The sequence below is a fragment of the Schistocerca cancellata genome, chromosome 7 (assembly GCF_023864275.1).
Source record: "Schistocerca cancellata isolate TAMUIC-IGC-003103 chromosome 7, iqSchCanc2.1, whole genome shotgun sequence".
NCBI classification, from domain to species: domain Eukaryota; kingdom Metazoa; phylum Arthropoda; class Insecta; order Orthoptera; family Acrididae; genus Schistocerca; species Schistocerca cancellata.
The window spans coordinates 175779964-175805405 of NC_064632.1; the positions used below are offsets into that span (position 1 = coordinate 175779964).

At 39.9% G+C, this 25442-nt stretch overlaps 1 protein-coding gene across 1 annotated transcript in view; it reads left to right on the top strand.

The window, feature by feature from the left end:
• LOC126092027 (helicase MOV-10-like) overlaps positions 1 to 25442 on the top strand; it is a 375996-nt gene that overhangs the window by 79645 nt on the left and 270909 nt on the right. Inside the window, exons 3-4 of the mRNA XM_049907422.1 lie at positions 6264 to 6424; positions 13457 to 13598. Coding sequence (XP_049763379.1) covers positions 6264 to 6424; positions 13457 to 13598 — 303 coding nt within the window. The remainder of the gene's footprint in view (positions 1 to 6263; positions 6425 to 13456; positions 13599 to 25442) is intronic.

The following is a 25442-nucleotide window of genomic DNA, read 5'->3' on the forward strand; positions in this document are numbered from 1 at the left end:
TCAGCTCATGTTGCGGTCTGCAAATGGAGTACTGGTGGAGGGGAGCTGATGTGTGTCATCTGCAGCATTAGTCAGCTGCGTCGTGGCAGTGTGACTCTGGCGGCCTCGAACTGTGGACCTTGAAATGCGAGTGGAGGGCTGAGGGTGATGATGAGTATCAACATCGATGGCTTGAACACACTTGGTGGCTGGAGGTCGGGAGAAGTGGGAGGAAGAGCACCATGCTGCAGTAGTCTCCCTGATTGTGTGGAGTTTATTAGATGGGGCAGTAGCCCACCAGATGTCTTTCCATTTCCGAATGAGCAGAGATCTTGTGTGTATCTGCAAATCCACACCTGGGGTCAACTATTCATTCCCTGAGATACCCGTGTGACTTGGGATGCAGAGACAACTGAGTAGACAGTATGGCGAAGGTCAGTGAGGTCGTCATGAATAATGGTGACCAAAGAGTGGCACGAATAGCAGTGCCTAGAGACTGCTCATTGAGTCAATACATATTAAAATAGGGTCAACAGAGGCCTGTTTAATGAACTTATGGGCTCTGCTAACAGCTATCAGCTCTTCCATAATCACACTGCACGTTCCCTATAGTGAGTGGCATTCCATACCAGCAGCTCCCACTTGGCCTAGGGGCAGCATCTTTGATAGCAAATAAGACACATAATGTGTATCCACAGGACGTGACATATAATTGAGAAAGTGTCATGATGGTCTCTCCACTGGCAGAAGATTCCAGGTTATTCCCCCATTCCGATCTCTGGGACGGGACTGCCGAGGGGGAGGTGACCATGAGAAAGATTGAATAAAAACAAAAGGATAATGTTATATGAGTTGGGGCATGGAATGTCAGGATTGTTTTTCCCACTCGTCTTCATTACCTTACATTTTTCTACATTTAGAAGTAGCTGCCATTCATCTCACCAAATAGAAAATCTAAGTCGTCCTGTAGCCTTTTACAGTAACCCAACAATGATACTTTCTCATATACTACAGTGTCCTCAGCAAACAGCTAAGATTTCTCCTCATCCTATCACTTTTTGGGAATGTAGGAATATAGAATCTGCCTGTTGCCCTTCATCCATAGATCGCAGGATTTCATGTGAGAAAATGGGAAGCAGAGTTTCTCATGAGTGATGCTTTCTAAATCCATGCTGATTTTTGGAGAGAAGATTTTCTGTTTCAGGGAAATTTATTATATTAAAGTGTAGAATATCTTAAAGAATTCTGCAGCATACCAATATTAAGGGTGTTTGTCTCTAGTTTTACAGAGCTGTTCTTTTGCCCTTCTTCTATATGAGCGTCACCTGTGCTGTTTCCCAGTCATTTGCTCCTTTGCAGTGGGTGAGAGGTGTGCTCAATAAATGCAAGCTAGATAAGGGCGAGTACTATAGAGTACTCTCTGTAAACCGAATTCGAATTCCATCCAGACCTGGAGACTCAGACTTGTTTGTCCTCACTTCTTTCTGTTGCTTTGTAATGCCATAGTTGCCTACTGTTATGTCCTCCGTAGGGAGTCTATATGCTGGTCAAACAGTGGTGTGTCTGGCAGACCACTTCTGTGAATGGTTTCTGTAAATGCAAAACTTAAGACTTCAGCTATCGGTTTGCTGTCTTCTATTGGTGCACCAGACTGGTCAATGAGTGACTGGACAGGAGTCTTCAACCCACTTAGTGATTTTACGTAGAACCACAATGCACGAGGATATGACTGGAAGTTGTATGCTTTGTGCTTCAATCTTTGTATAGATGCACTTATTTCTATTACCCCTTGCCCATTGACATTTCTGCATTTTATTTTGAACCTAGAGTGCTACAGTCTCTGCTCCTCAGCAGTTTCCAAATTTTGTTATTGAACCATGGTGCATCTTTCCGATCTTAATCTCTTCTCTCGGCGTGTACCTCTCCAGAGTGTAACTTACAGTCAGTTTAAAATTTGTGCAAAATTCCGCTATCCACCACATTGGAATTAAAATGGTGTATGAGAAAGATAACTGCTTGCCACTTGTAGTTTTCTTAATGGATTTATTAACTTTAGTAATTGTCTTCATTATGAATTGTGATCACTAATCTCGCTCTCTGTACTGACGCTGTTGATACGATCATGTCTGTTTGTAGGTACAAGGTGTAAAATGTGACTTCTGAAATTTTCCCGGCGTATTTCTTCTTCTAATAATTTCCGGGTATGCAGCCGGATCCCGTCGCTGGCATATGTGGCGCTGCATATATTGGCCAGACGACAAGAACTGTCCATGAACGATGTATAGAACATGAAAGATACACCCGTCTGCGGCAACCGTCAAAATCGGCAGTAGCAGAGCACTGTATTTCTTTGGGACATTCAATGGAATACAATGTAACAAAAATTTTATCCCCGGTTTCCGGTTTTTGGGATTCCGTAATCAAGGAATCAGTGGAAATACGTCTTGCCAATAATCTTATAAATCGTGACAACGGCTTTCAGCTGGATAAAAATTGGAATCCTGTTATTAAAATTATACAATCACAGCGGAATCGACAGTGTCATTCGATACTCAATGACTAGATGAACCTTTATTTCCACCACCGAGGGCAGCACGTACAACTCGGCTATGCTGCGCATGTCAACACCTGACGCATGCGCTGTAGGATGCCAGTACATTTCACATGCGCGAGATTCGGCATAAATACCGCGACTGCACCTGGGCTCTTCAGTAGTTGTGTACTCACCTGATGATGGCCGGACGTCTCTGGGCCGAAATATCGTGGCAGAATGTCGACGGGATCCGGCTGCATACCCGGAAATTATTAGAAGAAGGTGTAAAATATTTACATTGTTCGTAGATTGTCGAACTAGCTGTTCAAGACAGTTTAGAGAAAACTCTGTTCAAAAGTACTTCACAAGACTCTCTCTGTACCATCTGCAGTGAATCCCTCCACCTCTGTCTCTGCTTGGTAAATTAAAATTGCCTGCACTTCATTGCATGATCGGGATATTTCCATGCTGTTGAGTCTAGACTTTCTATGAGTGATTCTAAAACTGGTACAGTGAAATGAGGTGGTTGCTGGAAACATCCAGTGATTAGTTTATGTAAGTGCTTACTTGTGTCCAGATGACTTCACAGTTAGAGTAGATTTCAACATTGATAGACAGTGAGCAAGAAAGTGCGACTGGCCAGACTTGGAGGAGGGTATTGCCTCATGATCTCTATCTACCTTTTTGACACTCTGTATGTAGTGTAAGACAAAAAAGAAAAGAAAAAAAGACTCACCATGAAGCAATTATCCAAATGTGACATAAGGTGGTAGATGTGGTGTACGTATACAGATAAACAAATGATTACCATTTCAGAAAAATTGGACGATTTGCCGGCTGCTGTGGCTGAGCGGTTCTAGGCGCTTCAGACCGGAACTGCACTACTGCTGCCATCGTAGGCTCGAATCCTGCCTCGGGCATGGCTGTGTTTTATGTCCTTAGTTTAGTTAGGTTTAAGTAGTTCTAAGTCTAGGGGACTGATGACCTCAGATGTGAAGTCCCATAGTGCTTAGAGCCATTTGAACTTTCTTCTTCCTCTTCTTCTTCTTTTTATATATATATATATATATATATATCTAAAAACAAAGATGATGTAACTTACCAAATGAAAGTGCTGGCAGGTCGACAGAGACACAAACGAACACAAACATACACACAAAATTCAAGCTTTCGCAACAAACTGTTGCCTCATCAGGAAAGAGGGAAGGAGAGGGAAAGACGAAAGGATGTGGGTTTTAAGGGAGAGGGTAAGGAGTCATTCCAGTCCCGGGAGCGGAAAGACTTACCTTAGGGGAAAAAAGGACGGGTACACACTCGCACACACACACATATCCATCCACACATATACAAACACAAGCAGACATATTTAAATATGTCTGCTTGTGTCTGTATATGTGTGGATGGATATGTGTGTGTGTGCGAGTGTGTACCCGTCCTTTTTTCCCCTAAGGTAAGTCTTTCCGCTCCCGGGACTGGAATGACTCCTTACCCTCTCCCTTAAAACCCACATCCTTTAGTCTTTCCCTCTCCTTCCCTCTTTCCTGATGAGGCAACAGTTTGTTGCGAAAGCTTGAATTTTGTGTGTATGTTTGTGTTCGTTTGTGTCTCTGTCGACCTGCCAGCACTTTCATTTGGTAAGTCACATCATCTTTGTTTTTAGATATATTTTTCCTTCGTGGAATGTTTCCTTCTATTATAACTAAACAAAGATGATGTGACTTACCAAATGAAAGTGCTGGCAGGTCGACAGACACACAAACGAACACAAACATACACACAAAATTCAAGCTTTCGCAACAAACTGTTGCCTCATCAGGCATATATATATATATATATATATATATATAGAGAGAGAGAGAGAGAGAGAGAGAGAGAGAGAGAGAGAGAGAGCGCTACACAAATAGAATAAGTCAATAATGTCCCGAGCTCGAGTCTTGCTCTGGCACACAGTTTTAATCTGTCAGGAAGTTTCAATAATGTGCTGGTCCACTTAGTCCACTCTCTGGCTCTTATGCAAGCAGTTATTCAACTGAGAATTGATTGATACGTTGATTGATAGAGTTGCTGGATGTCCTCCTGAGGGATATCTTGCCAAATTCTGTCCAATTGGCATGTTAGATCATAAAAACCCTGACCATAATGCTCCAAATGTTCTCAATTGGGGAGAAATCTGGTGACCTTTCTGGCTAAGATAGGGTTTGGCAAGCATGAAGACAAGCAGTAGAAACTCATGTTGTGTGCACTTGGACATTGTCTTGCTGAAATGGAGGCCCAGGATAACGTGCCATAAAGGGCATCAAAACAGGACATAGAATACTATTTACATATCGCTGTGCCCAAAGGGTGCCGCAGATGATGGCCAAAGGGGTCCTGCTATGTAAAGAAGTGGCACCTCAGACCATCACTCCTGGTTGTCAGGCCATATGGTGTGCGACAGTCAGGTACGTGTCCTACCCCTGTCTGGAGTGTGTCCGGACATGTCTTTGCCTGTCATCAGGTCTCTGCCCGAAGCAGGACTTGTAACTTAAGACACTTCTACTCCATTCAACGAGATTCTAGTCCACAGATGTGTCTGGAGATGCCCGGACAGCAGTGGGATACCAATATGACTGTCGCCAGTCGTATGGTTTGACAACCAGGAGTTACAATGTGGGGTGTCATTTCTTGTCATAGCAGGACCCCTCTGTCATCTGCAGCAACTTTTGAGCATGGTGATACATTGACAATATTCTACAACTTGTTTTGTTGCCCTTCATGGCAAGCCACCCCAGGCTTACATTTCAGCAAGATAATGCCCACCCACACTAGAGTTTGTACTGCTTGTCTTCATGTTTACTATACTGGCCAGCTAGGTCGCTGAATGTCTTCCAGATGTTCAGAGCATTATGGTCGGGGCCCTCCAACTAGCTCAAGATTTTGACACTCTGATGTGCCAATTGGACAGAATTTGACAGAATATCCCTAAGGAGGACATCCAGCAACTCTATGAATGTATCAATCGATACTAAGACAAGTAACTGCTTGCATGAGGTCCAGAGGTGGACAAACACTTTCTGACTTCGTCATTATGTGAAGCTCTTTCTCGTAAATAAATCATATATTTTTTTCTGAAATTGTAATCATTTGTTTATCTGTATACATACATCACATCTACCAGTTTTGTTCCCATTGAGATAATTCCTTCAAGGTATGCCATTATTCTTTTTTGTCTTAGTGTACCATATTTCAAGGTTATGCTAACAAGAGGATAGACCTCAGAGCCATTTTTATCTAACAATACAAATGTTGCATCAGCTTCAAAATTTTGAGCCATTTGCAGCAGTAGAGTGCAGGCAGTGCTATTTTTGGCTTGTGTGGAATGGAGGAGCTCCCTCTTTGTATTCCTAAACACTGTTATTGTCAGACATTTTCCAGAAAACTGCTAGTAGGTGTCTATCGAAGTGTGATAACTCTCCACTAAATTTACTTTCGTATTCAGAAAGGGTGCTGACAACAGTGCCATTAAGCACACTAAAATCAGTGGCATCTCTGTAATTGTATTGACTCTGTATCACCATTGATTTTTACAAAGAGTAACGTATCTGTATGGATTGCTGTGCCGAACACTATTTTTCAAATTAATCCCCAAGCATCTGCTAAACAAATGTTTTAATAAGTGTAATTTAATAGAAATATTGACAGTACACTTGGCACACAAAAAATAAAACCATCAAAATAAGTGATTTTTGTTCATTTTCATCCTCTCGTACAGGCCAGACGTCGCCGAAATCAGAAGAAGGATGATCCCGATCTGCAGAGGTTGAAATGTCAACTGTGTCCGTACAACAGCATCGATGAAGCAGACTTTGAGGCTCACAAACGTACCTTTCAACACAAGTTCAACTATTGTCAGTTCCAGTTCCAGAAACATAGGTAAATTAAGATTATTTTTTGCTTTTTATTTTATGCACCTGTTTAGTTTTAGAAGATGCTTCAGAGATTGTGATGATGTATGTATCTGCTATGAAAAGTGTGTTTAAACTTACTGACAGATGAAAACGGTCCACTTGGCTGTGACTCAGATGTTTGAGCCTACCCTTTGGCAAGCTATTGAGGAAAGGCTTATCTTTTGCTTCCATCCTGACACTGCCATTACCTCTCAGCTACTTAGTGCTGGAGTTGACACTTGGGCTGTCACTAACTGGGAGAGGGCAAACAATCAAGGTTTAATGAGCTTCATCAGACTAATCAGGGACCACTCAATTCTAAAGTGTGTGTGTGTGTGTGTGTGAGAGAGAGAGAGAGAGAGAGAGAGAGAGAGAGAGAGAGAGAGAGAGAGACTGTTAACAGGTTTGGCATTAGGGTAATTCTGTACCAATTTGAAATATGTTTCATGCTTGACTATGTTCAATTTTGTTGAAATTTGCACAGAAGGTAGCTAAGGGACCTGTATGAACTTCTTCAAAGTTTCATCTCCATCTGTAACTTGTTGTAGTTGGTAAAGCTGTTTTCACAAAGATCAATTTTTCGGAACTGGGAATGTGTGAAAAAATCAAAGCTATTGTTCCAAGTATTGCCAACTATTGTTCTCATCCTGATGGTTGGGACCATGAAACTTGCCATCAGGATGCAAATTTTAGTGCATAATACAGCAATAATACAAATGTGATTTGAGACTTTCTCGGCGTATTCCATTCGTGAAATCTTCTCGGGTGATCAGCCGAGTAAAGGCGTCGTCTTCTCGCAACGTTTCGAAGGGTTTCGTACCCATCATCTTCGCTTGAAGATGATGGGTACGAAACCCTTCGAAACATTGCGAGAAGACGACGCCTTTACTCGGCTGATCACCCGAGAAGATTTCACGAATAATACAAATGAATAGTAGAAAATAATGTCCAAGACATAATTCTCTTCCGGCTTGCTGATAGATCTTGATGTTTTTACCCCCATATTAACAAGGAGTAAGTGGTGAATAAAAGACACAGGGATCATGTTTGTTGATCAGTGCATTTTCTGCTTGCTTCTCAGGAAATTACTGAATTACATACTTCCCTACATGTCTATTCTATATGTTATTAGCCTCTAAAGTTACCAAAATTAGCAAATGTGCCATGTTCTGCCTATATTTGGCACATCTTGAAATTGTCACCACTTATTATATGAAATTGAAATTGTTTGCACCACTTTAAAGTGCACATTTAGACCTATCAGGAATACCTATTTTCATTTTGGCATCATTTCAGTAAATTTAAAGAAAATTTGCTTCTTACAATGCTTGCTCTTGTGTTTACTACTATTTCTTTTTATTTTCACTTTCTTGCTGTTGTTGCTGCTCTTTCAGAAACTGAAAAGTCTTCTGTAGTCCTTTTAGTTTTCTATTGCAGAGCCACAAAATCACTCAAAAATGGCCCAGAATCCTGAATCTAGTTGTGAACAAATAAATTTAATACAGTAAAAATAAAAAGTCACCTTCTTTTAATAATTGGTAGCGTTTTTGAAGGTATGGTTATTGAATTAGTTCTCTTTCACCTCCATGTCACGAATTCTCTGTTGGTATAACTGTAAATAAGTTTCGCTACTGCAATGCAGCACAGTAACCTGTCTTGGAATCTAGAACCAGTAGTTTATCATAATTCACTGCAACAATGACTCTGTAAGAGTACAATACTTCAAACACATTTTGTAAAAGAAGCCATAAATTGACAGTATTTAAATGTGTTGTTGAAACCCCAAAATTTAAGTAGATTTTCCTCTTGTTAACTGAAATGACACCAAACTGAAAGTGAGCGTCTTTTCCACAGTGGTGTAGACAAATATCTAATCAGTCATGTCAAATATATGCAAAATTTTTTACATCTGATATTTTTGATAACTTTAGAGGATGTTATTAACTTAATGAGCTGTGAACTTTCTACAAATGTATGTACTAATTTTCTGACAGCCAGACAGCCGGTGCACAGTTCCATGACCATGTTCACTGCCCCTTTATTAAGTATCTACTCCTTGTCAAAATATGGGGAAAATATGTCAAAATAAAATTTTTCAGTTAGTTCGATGAGACATGGTGCTGAGAGTATTAATTTGTGATCTTCATATATGTTATTTCTATATTCGGGGCAAAAAGTCGGGATGGTAAGTTATTAGGTTAGGAATAATGACTTGCCAAGCATCAGGAATTTTTCACTTGTTTCCATTTCCACAGAAAGTGGCCCATGTACAAAAGGCTTTATCATCTACACAAAGTTACAGATGGCACCTAGGTTACTTGACATGATATGTCTTATTAGTGTCACAAGAAGTGGATAGTCTCATATATAATAGAGGGTAACATTCCACGTGGGAAAAATATATCTAAAAAGAAAGATGATGAGACTTACCAAACAAAAGCGCTAGCAGGTCGATAGACACACAAACAAACACAAACATACACACAAAATTCTAGCTTTCGCAACCAACGGTTGCCTCGTCAGGAAAGAGGGAAGGAGAGGGAAAGACGAAAGGATTTGGGTTTTAAGGGAGAGGGTAAGGAGTCATTCCAATCCCGGGAGCGGAAAGACTTACCTTAGGGGGAAAAAAGGACAGGTATACACTCGCGCGCACACACACACACACACACACACACACACACACACACACACACACACACACACACACACACATATATATATACAGGCACAAGCAGACATTTGTAAAGGCAAAGAGTTTGGGCAGCGATGTCAATCGAGGCGGAAGTACAGAGGCAAAGATGTTGCTGAAAGACAGGTGAGGTATGAGCGGCGGCAAATTGAAATTAGAAATTAGCGGAGATTGAGGCCTGGCGGATAGCGAGAAGAGAGGATATGCTGAAGGGCAAGTTCCCATCTCCGGAGTTCTGACAGGTTGGTGTTAGTGGGAAGTATCCAGATAACCCGGACGGTGTAACACTGTGCCAAGATGTGCTGGCCGTGCACCAAGGCATGTTTAGCCACAGGGTGATCCTCATTACCAACAAACACTGTCTGCCTGTGTCCATTCATGCGAATGGACAGTTTGTTGCTGGTCATTCCCACATAGAAGGCTTCACAGTGTAGGCAGGTCAGTTGGTAAATCACGTGGGTACTTTCACATGTGGCTCTGCCTTTGATCGTGTACACCTTCCGGGTTACAGGACTGGAGTAGGTGGTGGTGGGAGGGTGCATGGGACAGGTTTTACACCGGGGGCGGTTACAAGGGTAGGAGCCAGAGGGTAGGGAAGGTGGTTTGGGGATTTCATGGGGATTTCATGGGGATGAACTAAGAGCTCTGCCAAGGTAATCCCATTCCTGATGTCCAGGTGGAGCTTCAAGGAATCCTCACAACCTTAGGCCCCCTCCAAAACCTTTCACCTGACTCCATCAACCTCCTGACCCCACCAACACCCCGCACCCCTACCTTCTACCTTCTTCCTAAAATTCACAAACCCAATCATCCCAGCCGTCCCATTGTAGCTGGTTACCAAGCCCCCACAGAACGCATCTCTGCCTACGTAGATCAACACCTTCAACCCATTACATGCAGTCTCCCATCCTTCATCAAAGACACAAACCACTTTCTCGAACACCTGGAATCCCTACCCAGTCTGTTACCCCCGGAAACCATCCTTGTAACCATTGATGCCACTTCCTTATACACAAATATTCCGCATGTCCAGGGCCTCGCTGCGATGGAGCACTTCCTTTCACGCCGATCACCTGCCACCCTACCTAAAACCTCTTTCCTCATTACCTTAGCCAGCTTCATCCTGACCCACAACTTCTTCACTTTCGAAGGCCAGACATACCAACAATTAAAGGGAACAGCCATGGGTACCAGGATGGCCCCCTCGTACACCAACCTATTCATGGGTCGCTTAGAGGAAGCCTTCTTGGTTACCCAGGCCTGCCAACCCAAAGTTTGGTACAGATTTATTGATGACATCTTCATGATCTGGACTCACAGTGAAGAAGAACTCCAGAATTTCCTCTCCAACCTCAATTCCTTTGGTTCCATCAGATTCACCTGGTCCTACTCTAAATCCCATGCCACTTTCCTTGACGTTGGCCTCCACCTGTCCAATGGCCAGCTTCACACGTCCGTCCTCATCAAACCCACCAACAGCAACAGTACCTCCATTATGACAGCTGCCACCCATTCCACATCAAACGGTCCTTTCCCTACAGCCTAGGTCTTCGTGGCAAACTAATCTGCTCCAGTCCGGAATCCTTGAACCATTACACCAACAACCTGAAAACAGCTTTCGCATCCCGTAACTACCCTCTCAACCTGGTACAGAAGCAAATAACCAGAGCCACTTCCTCATCTCCTCAAACCCGGAACCTCCCACAGAAGAACCCCAAAAGTGCGCCACTTGTGACAGGATACTTTCCGGAACTGGATCAGATTCTGAATGTTGCTCTCCAGCAGGGATATGACTTCCTCAAATCCTGCCCTGAAATGAGATCCATCCTTCATGAAATCCTCCCCACTCCACCTAGAGTGTCTTTCCCCCGTCCACCTAACCTTTGTAACTTCTTAGTTCATCCCCATGAAATCCCCAAACCACCTTCCCTACTCTCTGGCTCCTACCCTTGTAACCGCCCCCGGTGTAAAACCTGTCCCATGCACCCTCCCACCACCACCTACTCCAGTCCTGTAATCCGGAAGGTGTACACGATCAAAGGCAGAGCCACGTGTGAAAGCACCCACGTGATTTACCAACTGACCTGCCTACACTGTGAAGCGTTCTATGTGGGAATGACCAGCAACAAACTGTCCATTCGCATGAATGGACACAGGCAGACAGTGTTTGTTGGTAATGAGGATCACCCTGTGGCTAAACATGCCTTGGTGCATGGCCAGCACATCTTGGCACAGTGTTACACTGTCCGGATTATCTGGATACTTCCCACTAACACCAACCTGTCAGAACTCCGGAGATGGGAACTTGCCCTTCAGCATATCCTCTCTTCTCGCTATCCGCCAGGCCTCAATCTCCGCTAATTTCTAATTTCAATTTGCCGCCGCTCATACCTCACCTGTCTTTCAGCAACATCTTTGCCTCTGTACTTCCGCCTCGACTGACATCGCTGCCCAAACTCTTTGCCTTTACAAATGTCTGCTTGTGCCTGTATATGTGTGGATGGATATGTGTGTGTGTGTGCGCGAGTGTATACCTGTCCTTTTTTCCCCCCTAAGGTAAGTCTTTCCGCTCCCGGGACTGGAATGACTCCTTACCCTCTCCCTTAAAATCCACATCCTTTCGTCTTTCCCTCTCCTTCCCTCTTTCCCGACGAGGCAACCGTTGGTTACGAAAGCTAGAATTTTGTGTGTATGTTTGTGTTTGTTTATGTGTCTATCGACCTGCCAGCGCTTTTGTTTGGTAAGCTGGTAAAAGATCGTCATGGTGCTCAAATTGATTGTAAGATATCATCCATAAAATACAAGAGTGATGAAACTGGTACGGCAAGAAGTAGTCCATCTCTAAAATATGATCAGAGTGACGGCACATTAAAAACATATATATATATATATATAATAGAGGGAAACGTTCCACGTGGGAAAAACATATTTAAAAAGAAAGATGATGAGACTTACCAAACAAAAGCGCTGGCAGGTCGATAGACACACAGACAAACACAAACATACACACAAAATCTAGCTTTCGCAACCAATGGTTGCCTCGTCAGGAAAGAGGGAAGGAGAGGGAAAGACAAAAGGATTTGGGTTTTAAGGGAGAGGGTAAGGAGTCATTCCAATCCCGGGAGCGGAAAGACTTACCTTAGGGGGAAAAAAGGAGGGAAAAAAAGGAGGGAAAAAACGACAGGTATACACTCGCACACACACACATATCCATCCTCATATACACAGACACAAGCAGACATTTGTAAAGGCAAAGAGTCTTTCCCTCTCCTTCCCTCTTTCCTGACGAGGCAACCATTGGTTGCGAAAGCTAGATTTTGTGTGTATGTTTGTGTTTGTCTGTGTGTCTATCGACCTGCCAGCGCTTTTGTTTGGTAAGTCTCATCATCTTTCTTTTTAAATATATATATATATATATATATATATATATATATATATATATATAATGTGTGTGTGTTATTTGTTCAAAAGGCAGTTATTTAAGAACTGCCATGTACAAGTTGCAACTTTATAATATTTGGAAACCCGGTATTAAAGATAAAACAATTTTCTTGGTTATAAATTGGTGGAGGTGGAAAGCTGACATAGTTATGCTCCATTGTTTAGAGGATGACCAAAGCCATTCAGTTTCCATCACAAAATAATTCACTGGATTACACGTCTCAATCAGTGCTGTTATGTCCTTATTTCGCAAAGTTAAGAACTTCATTTTGAATTTGTAAAACTGTCACACTTCTCTAAATAGGTCATTAACTGCATCACGAAGCTGATGTCTCAAAGATCAGTAGTCTTCTACAAAATCTACAAAATCTGTTGTCAGCTGCAGAATTTCACACAGTTATAGCACACAAGGTATGCGTAGTAAATGCCATCAAAGGAAAGTAAGTTTACTTTCCACCTCGTACTGGCCAGAAAAGTGTGTGTGCGGAAAATTGGCTTTCACCCTGTGTGCTTGGTTTCTTAGCTTTTCCTGTGTCAATAATGAATACTATTTGATGCACTGTGAAGTATTACAGTAGGAAGAAAGTGTTTTCTTTCCCCCTGTGCTCCCGACCTGTGCCACTTGAAGTTAATGTCACTTGTTGAAAGGAATTTCTATTAGGTGCATACCAATGTTTGATGACATTGAAGTGGTTTGTCACTTCATATTGAGACCACTGTGTCACGTTGCTTTCACTTGAGATTTGTGTAAAAAGAAACAGTGTCCAACTATGAACTTAATTTCAATAAATAAAATAGTGTTGACTTAAGAACATGGCTATTGCCCCTAACTAAAAAGCCAAATTTCTCATAATCTCTCAAACAAAAAAAAATTTCTACATGTTACAGGAATAGGCTGGTAAAAGATCGTCATGGTGCTCAAATTGAGTGTAAGATATCATCCATAAAATACAAGAGTGATGAAACTGGTACGGCAAGAAGTAATCCATCTCTAAAATATGATCAGAGTGACGGCACATTAAAAACATTGGTATGAACTCTTAAATAGTCAATTTACATTTTACTGATGTCTAATTTTTATGATAATTTAAGATATAAAGTGTAGTATATGATACAATAGAACAGTCTTATAACTTAATTGACTTCTAAATAGTTAGGACATTCTAGAGCTGCACAATTTTACTGGCCATTTGATTGAGAAATATCTGAATTATCTTTTCTTAATTTTGGTATGATACCCCAGAAATAAATTCCATGGGGTTTGTTTTCCTGCTTGTCCCATGAATGATGTGTGTGTGACAATTTATCGTCATCTTCTTCTTCTTCTTCTTCTTCTTCTTCTTTATTGTTATTAGTAGCACAGCAGTAGCATACACTGGAGGATAAAGATCACCTCTAGTCTTTCCCAAGGACCCTGCTGTTCTGCATGTTTCTTGTTGTGCTTTACACATCTGCCATTAGGATACCATCTTGGTCTTGTCTTACCTTTTACATTTCAACAGAGGACTTCCATGGGCCATGTACCATCCATTCACATACATGCCCCAGCCCAGTTTAATGTAGTTTTTGTTACATTTATAATTGTGTGCTCCACTTCAGTCAGATCACCTGTGTACTCTATTGCTTCTAAGTGTTCCCAACTTGCATGACTGCATTACTCATAGAGTAACTTGTAGTTTTTCTGTCTCATTGTCATGTACAGAGATTAGAGTGCAACTAGCCAACTCTTACTGAACTTTTTTCAGGCACACTGGAAGCATGGTTATAAATATCCTGTTCAGTTTACCAAAAACACTTGAGGCAATGTTTTACCCCATTGTTAGTTTGTTTTGCTGTCCATTGAGCCATTGTCTCCATTTGCTCTAAATTTAAAAAAGTCAGTTGGTTCTACAGCTTTACTTTCAACTCTGTTTTCTTTCCATGTGTTGACTTTTTGCCTCCAGCTTTAACCACTTGTCTTCCATTCCTTTATCTGCCTCATCTGCCATTACTTCCAGAAGTTATTACTTTCATTATTAACTACCTAGATTTTTTATTCATTTCTTAAACTAAACAAATATTCAACAGATCTTAAAGTGCTTCTGTAATTTTATTCTTGGTTTTAGTTACTGTCATCTGCTATGTAACTACTATGTAACAACCCAAGTAATTTGTTTTTCTTCATTCTCTTATTTTTATTTGTTCCTGTTACAAAATTGTGTTGTACCTTTTCACTTTTCCAAACAGTTTCATTTAGTTCAGCATATTCTGTCACAATCTTGTTACTGCTTACTTGACACTCGCCTGCGGCTGGTTTGAGACCCAAATGACACAAGTGGCCACTCCGAGCATTGTGCTGGGGGTGGAAGTGCGGAAACAACTGATTTTTCATGCTCACTACAGTTAAGTTTATCTTTAAAGGACTTACCGAAAGCACAAGAAATGGTAACTAATGTTTGGGGAAGGCAAGGAGAAAGGGGGCAGGCACAAGATGATATGTTGCATGTATGGAAAAAATTTTTGAGCCAGCCCTGCTCTCACCTTTCTCCATAATGGCTGTATTGTTGTCCTTAAGTCTTTTACGTGCAATATAATTTCCTGCTCGCATAAGTCTCTGTAACCTTCATTATGTAAGGCACTGCATGTTTCTTAATTTGAACTGGTGCACCTACCTGCTTGTAAATAAATTCTCATGTTTGTATTTCTGACTTGTTGCGTGATTGTAACTAGCATTTGTTTGAATTCTGCTGTGCGTTTATGAAGAGTCTATGACCTCTTTCAGTTCCATCATATGGTGTACATTTTTCTGTATTGCTTTATAAAAATTACCTCTTTTATTTTTTCTTACATTTACTCATTACAAGGCCCAATTTCTGTTATCTTATGAGAGGCTTTTGAGAATAAACATGCTCTTATAGTAAATTCTGCTGACATAAAGCCTCTGTCATCTCTTCTCATACCCATAGTTATGTACTGACTTCAGTGTAGAATGATATGAAAAATTGTGGAATGTTATGAAGTAAGTGTCTGATACCTCTGTAAAGCCACCTGTAGCTACATTTTGGCTTTTTATGTAGTTATCTTTATGCACATTTGTCAATGTGATATGTGAACCTAGATTTCTAGTACTAAAATAAAAAGAATATATTTATGTATCACGTCTGCTTAAAGGTTATTCTTAGAGTAAGAAGTAGTGTAAGACCACAGGATTTTAAGTTGTTTTTTAAAATTATTTCTTATTGCTGTTTAGATCTTCGGATCTCAGGGTAAGTAGTTTGTGACTTATGATGATCCATACTTGCCATTGTGATGCAAACTAAGACTAGATCCCCACAGGAGGCTCACAGCTCTTTCATGGGTACATGTGTGGAGTGCACTGGGCTCTGAGCAATTGTAGTCCCTCTTCTCTCCAGCTACATTCCCTTCCCCTAGCTGCTCTTCCTCTTGACTCACCCCCCCCCCCTCCCCCTTTCACCCCCGTTTTTTCCCTTTACAACAACCCAGCTATTCTCTTGGTTTTGCTATTACTTTGTGGTCTTGTCTCATATTTTCACTCTTTTTTCAGCTTTTTCTGGTCCCCTTTGGGGTTTGACCTCCATTTCTAAGCTGTTTTTGCAGTGTGAGCCATTTGGGGAAGGAATCCCTCCCTAGCGTCTCCAGCATGGGTTGTTGTAACATAGGGGTCACACTTCTGATATGTCAGTTGTCACTGCCTTGTTTATGCCTAGGAGAGGTTGCTCATCTTTTTGCGACATGGGAACTACTCCTGGTAATGACCACTGTGCCAGGTGGCTCTGCTGCGGGTGGGTGACACCCACAGGGTGAGCTCCTGATCAGAGTGGATGGTATCAAGGCGAATGCTGTGCACATGAAGCTTGCTAAGCTCTGCACTTCTGGCTGCTCTGTTGTGAGCATCTCTTCTCTGCTCCTACTTCTGCTTGCTTGGCGTTTCCCTACCTAGCCACTCTCTGGGAGGAGGGCCAGGCCTGTCAGTGTGGGGCAGAACCTGTTCCCCATTGCTTGATTTGTTACTTTTGACACTACCAAACTGCTCTTTTGTTGTAGAACTCATTGAAGATAAGTTTGGTAAAGTTGATTCCCTTAGTAAGTTTTGTTCTGGTTCCCTATTGATCAAAATCTCCTTTGCCAGTCAGTCGGCTTCCCTTTGTGCTTGCGAGCATTATTCCGGACTAAAATATGATCAAGGGAATTATTTTCCACAGAGACCTCCTTTGTCAGTCTGATCAGGAACTCGGGACTAATCCGGCATGGCGCGGCACTCATTTCGTTCAGCAAGTCCAGAATGTCGTAAGGACAGTCCTGTTGATACCAGCAATTTAATATTGCCCCTTGAAGCAAATACCCTTCCGGAAAAAGTCAAAGTTATGATTTACCGTTGCAACATGAAGCCTATATCCCATCTCCCATGCAGTGTTTCCTGTGTCTTCATTTTGGTAAATGTTTGCGATGTGGGGAGTCCTTGCTCGTCACTGCCCAAACGCTTCAACTGTTCCAACCCACATTCTCTTCTCTCGCTAAATTGCCTGATCTATAAAAGGGAATCTGCTTGGTCATCGGTCCCTCCAACTTCAGTAAGTCCCTCATAAGTTGTAGAGAAATAATTGAAATTGAACATGTGTGTATACCCAATAGCAGAACTGAAGGCAAAGGCTGAGCGGTTGCTGAAATATTGTGCACAAATGTTAAAAACAACTCAACTGTAAAAGCAGCTCACCATTAATGTTGTCAGTCTGTTCCAACAAGTCACAAAAAAAGACAACCCTGTGTTTAAAGGCTGTACTATCACCTACAGGAACAATAATGCAGAATGTGTTTCTTCTGCTTTCATTCTAGAATAAAGTACTAGACTTAATGAGTCCATCAGAAGCACAGCCAGCCCAGAAGTGAAGTACAATATTCTTCAGCTGAGAAAAGCTGTTAAAAAATTAGCTTCATTACACTTGTACCTGTGGGTTATGTTTATTGCTATGCCTCAAGGCCAAGGATCTGGTGCCAGTATTGGTCAATAATACCTGGAATTCTGTACCTGTTACTTTCCCTGTCCACCTTGAAGCAGTAGCACTTACAAGTTTATTCACCATGAAGAATAACTGTATGTTTCCTGCGTCTCCCATTTCATGGACATGTAGATAATGAGGCCCCTGAGGACCTTACCCAGTAACTCTCTCATGCTTTTCTCATCCTCGTAGATTTAGCTGCTGTAGCAGAGGGGCTCTACAGACACCTGTCCCAGGGCTTGACAAGTTTCCCTTATTGAAAGATGTCTGTTACCTCTGTATCAGGGGTGTCCCACTCACAGACTGCATGTGGCCAAAGCAAGTATCAGTGTGGTCCAAAATGTGAGCATGTATGACACAATTGGAAAAGAAATTCCATAAAATTTTGTTTATATAAAGGTATGATAAACTGAATATTTTCAGTTTAAAACTCCTGCCACAATGCTATTGGTCAATCATGATTTTTCATAGGTTATTGTTAGTGTTAAGTATATTGTGTGGCCTAAAAATACTTGTCTCCTTTCATTGTGGCCCAGGTAGGTTAAAGGTTGGACACACTTTCTCTATTTAGAGAAGACGGTATCTCAGCACTACCTACAGATCATCTGCAGCTGCTGTCCTGTCACTTTGTTCTCCCATGCTATCTGATATTGTCCTTCGGAAAACTACACAGAATTTGCTCTCTGGTGACCATTTTATCTTTTGTATCCATCAGTTAGATACAGCTGCACCTGCTACCATACCACATAATGGATGTTAAACAAAATCATCTCTGTACTTTACAGGAACCTGACTATATTCCTACATAAATCCAGCACCCAGGACATGGTAGGACACACAGGTACTGCCATTAGCAGGACTGTTGATTTACCTGATTTGAAGTCATTTGTTAAACCTGGCAGCTGACTTGTCCAACAGTGGAACAATGAAAGCCATTTACTCACTGGGACAGGCAGGTGGCACTACAAAACTTGCAGTGGAATCCATATCATGACAACCTTGCAGTCTTTAGCATTGCTCAGACAACAGCTCAGCATGTTATCAGAGAGAAAAAGATATTAATAGCATGAATTTTTACACTCTGTTGGCCATTTCACATCATCAGTGAAGGTATGGGAGTCAATGACAAGGATTGCTGGGAAAAATAATGTGTGCACTGCAGTGGTTAAATAGAACCATCTGTAACATTTTTGATATCCTCTCATGATCAGACTAATTTACACTGTGGATCTAACAATTTTGCTGGTGCTGAACACAACAAAATTACATTGGCTGACTCGGAGAATCTTTCAACACAACTGCACTTGGGAAATTTGAATAAAGCTACTAATAAAGAGTAACTAATTCTAGTAGAAGTGAGCTGCCTTGAGGCGGCCCAGTGTTGTCAAATTAATTGGGTGTGCATTTGTTATTACATTGAAACAAATTCAGTGATGGCACCTATCAGAATAAGCAGAGCTTGCTCCACCGCAGGCGTCCCATTACTAGTGTTACTAAGGCCACACATGAAACTCAACTTGTTTAAAAGTTTGTTTGATATATACAACACAGCTAATTTAGGTTGGGGAGATGCCAGTAATGCTCTTTGTCATGGGGGATTCAACACCTCACTAGGATAGTTAACAAATCTGTAAATAAATAATTTGATATTTTGCAAGTCAACGAATCCCACAAAGTGCTAATTACGACCAAAGGGACATCAGCAACAGTACCACAACACTTGAGTAGTTAACAGCTTGCCAGTATGTTGCATTCAACCTGCTGTCAAATATGAGAGTGATAAGACACGCACACACTCTGTTCAACTGCTGAGCCTTGTCTCTCTAACAATGAAGTGTCACTCCACTGCTCATGATTCTTTGTGACGATGACATCAGGCACCACAATTTACCAGATATTCATTCTGCTTGTAATTACACCATTCTCTGTGATTCACATACATGGAGACAAGCTCTAAACATTGCTTTAACAAGCTCTGTGGTTGGCCACAATCAGATGTGCGGTGGACTATTTTTCCTTTCGGGTGGGCCATTGATGGACTTGTCCAGAGGGACCAAAGTGTTCTTTCCTTCCTGTGTATCCCTGCCACTGCTCCTACCTTTTCCAGGGCCTGCTGGCTTCACCCGCTGTGCTGACTGGCGATGTTGCGGGCTACCTCCTGCACCTGCCCCTGAATACACTATCCAGCCTCCCTGCACTTCAGCCAACTCTGAGTCAGTTCTGATAGGCTCCGTTAATTAACATCCCCGCAATACGCTCTGATAATTATGCTGTTGTACCATTCCTATTGCAATTAAGACCTGCATAAGTTAACAAATTTTCCAATTAGTTGTTTCTTAATTACCATTCTTAAGTGTTTAAATTGTTGATTATCAGACTGAAGTCCAGTGTTATGACAGCACACAGCCACGTCTAAAATCATGCCCTGTGCATTACACCAGAAACAGTAGCTTGGACAATGATGAAATACTTCAAACAAATTACATCTAATGTTGGTTGAGGTCTACATTGTAACATGTATGGGGATTAACAGAGAGGGCATGGCTGAACTTCGGCTGCAGTAACACTGAGGAGTAAAAGTCCCCCTTTCGTATGGAGGAATTAGAGCATGTACTGTCTGTAGCACATAGGACAAGATGTTAAGAAATTCAAATACTGAGTGAAAGAACTGTCTTCTCGCTCTTTTTATCAGAATCTGGTGTGAGAGAGACAGTAACTCGATTCTTGGAGGGAAGCAACGACGTTCACCCTCCTGGAACTCAGGAATCAGTGCTCCACCCAAATAGTTAGCACAGTGTAGCACATGAGAGTTGTTTAGGTAAGACATGGGAATGAATGATAAGCACTTGGTACTGGATCAAGAAACTGTGAAACACATGTTGTTGTTGTTGTTGTTGTTGTTGTTGTTGTTGTAGCTTCTGTAGGTACCACCCTACACCCTACCATGTAATAATTTTGGAGGAGTGATAAAAGAGAGATTTATTGCTTAGGCAGCACCTGTTGGAATACTTTTGTATATTGAAAAGGCACGTGACACTACACTGAGATGCAGCATCATCTGACAGCTGTATGAAAGGGGCATCTGAAGCAGCCTCCCCATTACAGTGTAATGCTTCCCTTCAGGATTATATTTTACGTTCAGAGTTGGTAGTGCAAATTCAGTCCTACATACTGAAATATGCTCACTATTTTTATTTACTTAAATTTGGCATATTTCGTGACAGTACCCTTTCCGTTAAATGTTTAGAAGGCGATATTTTTCTTGGCTTCAGTTGTCTAGTGGAAGTATGATTCCACAATGCAGTTTCGTCGGCTGCAGAAATGACCTGGTTCAACGTGTTTGCCTCATTTTTGGTGCTTCAAATACCATTTCTTCAAATGTGGTTTCTTCTTAAAGTTTATATAAAAAAAGTAGTAACATAATTCATTTTTTTCTGTTCACTTCCAAATTATTATGACGGCGACCTGCACATTGTTCTACCGTCAACACACACGACGAGTTCACTGCCGACTGACTACAGTCAAAGATGACTCAAGCGTCAAAGATATTTTACACAACACACAAGCTTCCACTTGTAATCAGTCTCTTTGATATTCTTCGTCACATTTACTAATAGTAATCAATATGCTGTCACTCTCAAAAATATAAGTAAATTAGCATATAATAAGGCCAATTACAATAAAAAAATTCTGACAAAAATATAAGAAAACATTTACAATTTGGTATCGACAAATCCAGTAGAAAATAACACATCTCCCAGATCCATTACAACTGCTCCCCAGGGCTTTTGTTGTTACGAATGTATACAACAAAATCCCGACCACACTCAGTAATGGATCTGTATTACACAATTAGTACATTAACGATGCAGTCTGATAACCTCTTCCAAATTTGGACTCTTTGAATCTGTGGACTTGTTACTGGCTGTTGTTGCAATGATACTTCCCCATCAATCTCATACACAAAAAATTCAAGTAAAGAAATTATTTAACATGACAAATATACATGGCATAAAACATACATGAGAAATATTCTAAAATACAGCATACAGATTGAAAATAATAGTAAGATAAAACTCATTTGCTAGAATAAGATATCTACAACCACTTCTTTGGTCACACTGTGCCAACTGGCTCTTGAACGTATATAGTGTAGTGTTTTGTTTTTATATATATATATTTGCCTTTTATATTTTTTTTACTTCTGATTTTTTTAAATTTTATATTTTTTTAGTCATGGTTTTTTCTTATTTTGTAATTTTTTTTTGCTTATGATTTTTAAAAATTTTATATATTTTTTTATGCTTTTCTTTCTTTTAGTACAACTAATAATACATCAGTATTATCTAAAAAAAATTGCAGTTATTAACGTAACTTACCTCTCTACTACAATATTACCACAAGTCACATTCTTGTGAAGAGTACTTTTGCTTCCCACAACATCAGTATAAAGAATAATAAATTGCTCATATATCATGAGGCTTTATCTAAAATTGGTTTTGAAACTTATACCTTTGCATGCATGTCCTCACATGCATGCCTTCACCCACAGGGAAGACTTAGCTTCCAAAAATTAGAAAAATTCAGAAATGCTCACTATGGAGACTTTTTTTGTAAAAAAAGTAAAAATAAATTTTCCTCTTAATTTTTTTACAACAGTGTTTTTTCACCAGTTTCAATTAACATGTGACTTCAAATTATTAATTTATACATGCAAATATACATTCTTGGTTGTACAGGTATTTTTTTTCTAACAAGCATATTCCAGTGGAGGACTTTTGTTTTAGATGAAAATAGGTTATTTAAATTTTGAAATTATGATTTCTGTTTATATAGTTTCAAAGAGACAACATTCCTGAGACCAAATAATTTCTTTGACTTAGGGTACACCAAACGATAAGCACTTTCATGTATGTAAATGATCAGCTTTTCAGCATCTGCCTCTGGCCAACACAGTTCCCAGTTATCAGAATCTACATCTGTTCTCTGAAATAAAATCCCCTTATGTAATTTGTAAAATTTATCAAGTTTCTCATACCCCTTCTTGCCTAAACATTCTTTGATTAATTTCCAACTCTGATCCAAATTTTGATTTTTTCTAATTTTGTTACACATAGCTCTAATTGCTTTCTCATTTTCCACCCCTTTCAAGTATCTAATTTTAAATTGCTTTTCCTCCTCTTGTTCAAAAATCTCCTTTTCTCCCCCAATTGGTAACCTTGAAAGTGAATCAGCTACTACATTCTCAGAACCTTTTATGTGCTTGATTTCAAAGTCAAACTGTTGCAGAAATATTGCCCATCTGGTCAATCTACTGTGGTATAATTTGCACTCTTGTAAGTAACTCAAAGCTTTGTGATCCGAAAATACTATGGTTTTATGTCCAATAAGGTAAATTCTAAATTTTGTTAAAGCCCAATGAATTTCCAAAAGTTCCTTCTCTGTGACTATAATTTTTCTCATGCTTGAGCAACATTCTGCTCGCAAATGCTATGGTACAGTGTATCTTAACTCCATTCTCTACTCTTTCTGGAAATAACCCTGTTCCAAGCCCATAATTACTGCTATCAGTGTTCAAACAAAATGGTAAATTAAAATCAGGTCTGTGTAATAAGTGTTGCTTCCTCAACTCTTGCTTAATTTTATCAAACTCTTCCTGACAACTTTTATCCCACACCCAAACAGTGTTTTTCTTAAGTTACTGACTTAAACATGGTGCATTCAGACTCTGATCACTTACATGTTTTCGGTAATAACCACATAACCCAAAGAACGACTTTAATTGTTTTTTAGTCTTAGGAATGGGAATTTCTGAAATTGCTTCAATTTTTTCTGGATCTGCCAAAATTCCCTTGTCTGTGGCAACATGACCCATAAATTTTAATTCAGAAACTGCAAATTTACATTTCTCTAATTTCAATGTCATCCCCCCTTTTCTAAATTTTTGACAAACTGACTTCAAAATCGAAAAATGTTCCTCTCAATTTTGCCCTGTAACCAAAATGTCATCTACATAAATTAGATGCAAGTTCTTGCCCCAGTACATGATCCAAAGCTCTTATAAATTCGGAAACGGAAGAATTTAACCCAAATGGCACAACACAATATTGGTAACTCTTACCATTGTACAAGAAAGCAGTATATTTCCTAGAATTAACCGAAAGTGGTACCTGATGAAAACCCGAAGTTAGATCCAAACTTGACATATATTTTATATTTGTAAATTTATAGAGTAACTCATCAATATTTTCGGGATGGTCTGTCTGTCTGAACAAAATTTTGTTTAAGTGTCTAGAGTCCAAAACCAATCTTACTCCACCATCTTTTTTCGAAACTACTACTAGAGGATTATTATATGCACTGATACTCCTTTCTATTATATTACATCCTTCCATCTTTTTCAGCTCTTTCTCAACAGCAGGTCGTTTTGATATTGCAATACTGTATGGTTTTATGAAAAATGGTTCATGAGGTTTTACCTGAAGCTCACACTGATAACCCTTTACCCTACCAGGTATGTCACTGAAAACATCACTGTATTCCCACAGCAGATTTTCTAACTGTTGTTTTTGCTCCCCAGATAAATTTTGTGTTTCTGAAATTTTCAAATTTACTAAATTCCCAAATTCAACTTCATCAGTATCAAATCTATGAATTTCAATATTCTCCAATCTATTTTCTTTTAGTAAATTGATACTGTCAAAATTTCCATTACTCCGATCACTAAGTGTGTTCACAAATTTTGTCTGAATGTATTCCCTTTCACTAGTTTCTATCCAAAGTTTTCTTCCAACTCAATCAAATGCTGTATTTACTTTTACTATCCAATTCATACCCAAAAGAAAATCCTCATTAAATTCCTGAATTACAAAACATCCATGTGTGAACAACTTGCCTTCAATTGAAAATGTCACTAAAGCCTGGTTTTTTGCCAATTTATGCTCTTCCCAGTAGCACCTTTTATCTTTATTCCAACAACTGGCATTTCAACAAAATCTTTCCCCACTTTCAATTTCTTGCTTAACCTTTCAGATATTCCCGAGATCTCACTTCCTGTATCAATTAAACATTTACCAATCCATGACCCAATTTGAACTTTTATATAAGGACTGCAAAGTTGATCACTTTTCTCAGAACCTGTATCCTCATGTAATAAATCAGTTTCAATTTCCCCAAACCTATACTTATCAGAATCATATGGTATATCATTACATGTATTACTTGTCACAGTTACAAAATTTGCACAAGACACAAAATTGTCATTAGTACTCTCTATTATCTCAAATAGCCAAGAATTTTCATCCAAATCACATTGAATACTATTGAAGTACTTATCCTTCAGCTTTTCAAAAATAAAATATCTCATCTTTTCCTACCACTCAGGACATACAGTTTCACATACATTAATAAGCATCTTTCTAAAGTTGTTGTCAAAAGAAATAGTTTCACTGTTCAGCCATAGATTCATAAGAAATGTGTGTGTGTCATTAGTATCTGTAAAAGTTTCACTTAGGCTAGAAGTTATACATGTGTCATCATTATTTGTGTAGTCAGATTCTTTACCAACAACATGAAAATTCACATTTTCACCTACAGCCAGCGTGTGAGCCTCATTCATCCTGGTAACATCCCTGGGAATTTCTATAACATTTTCACTATTTAATCCATTTTCAACCATGTGTATACCAAACTCCCTATTTAAACCAATGAAACACCTTTCCTCAACATCATCATCAATACCGTTACCATCATTATCAACTTCATCATTATCATTACACATATTCAGGTCATACACATTCAAATTATTCCCCAAAATATTATTTCCCCTTTCTAAAGTTACCAGATCCCTTTCACCAATATTTTCATTCTCACAGCAT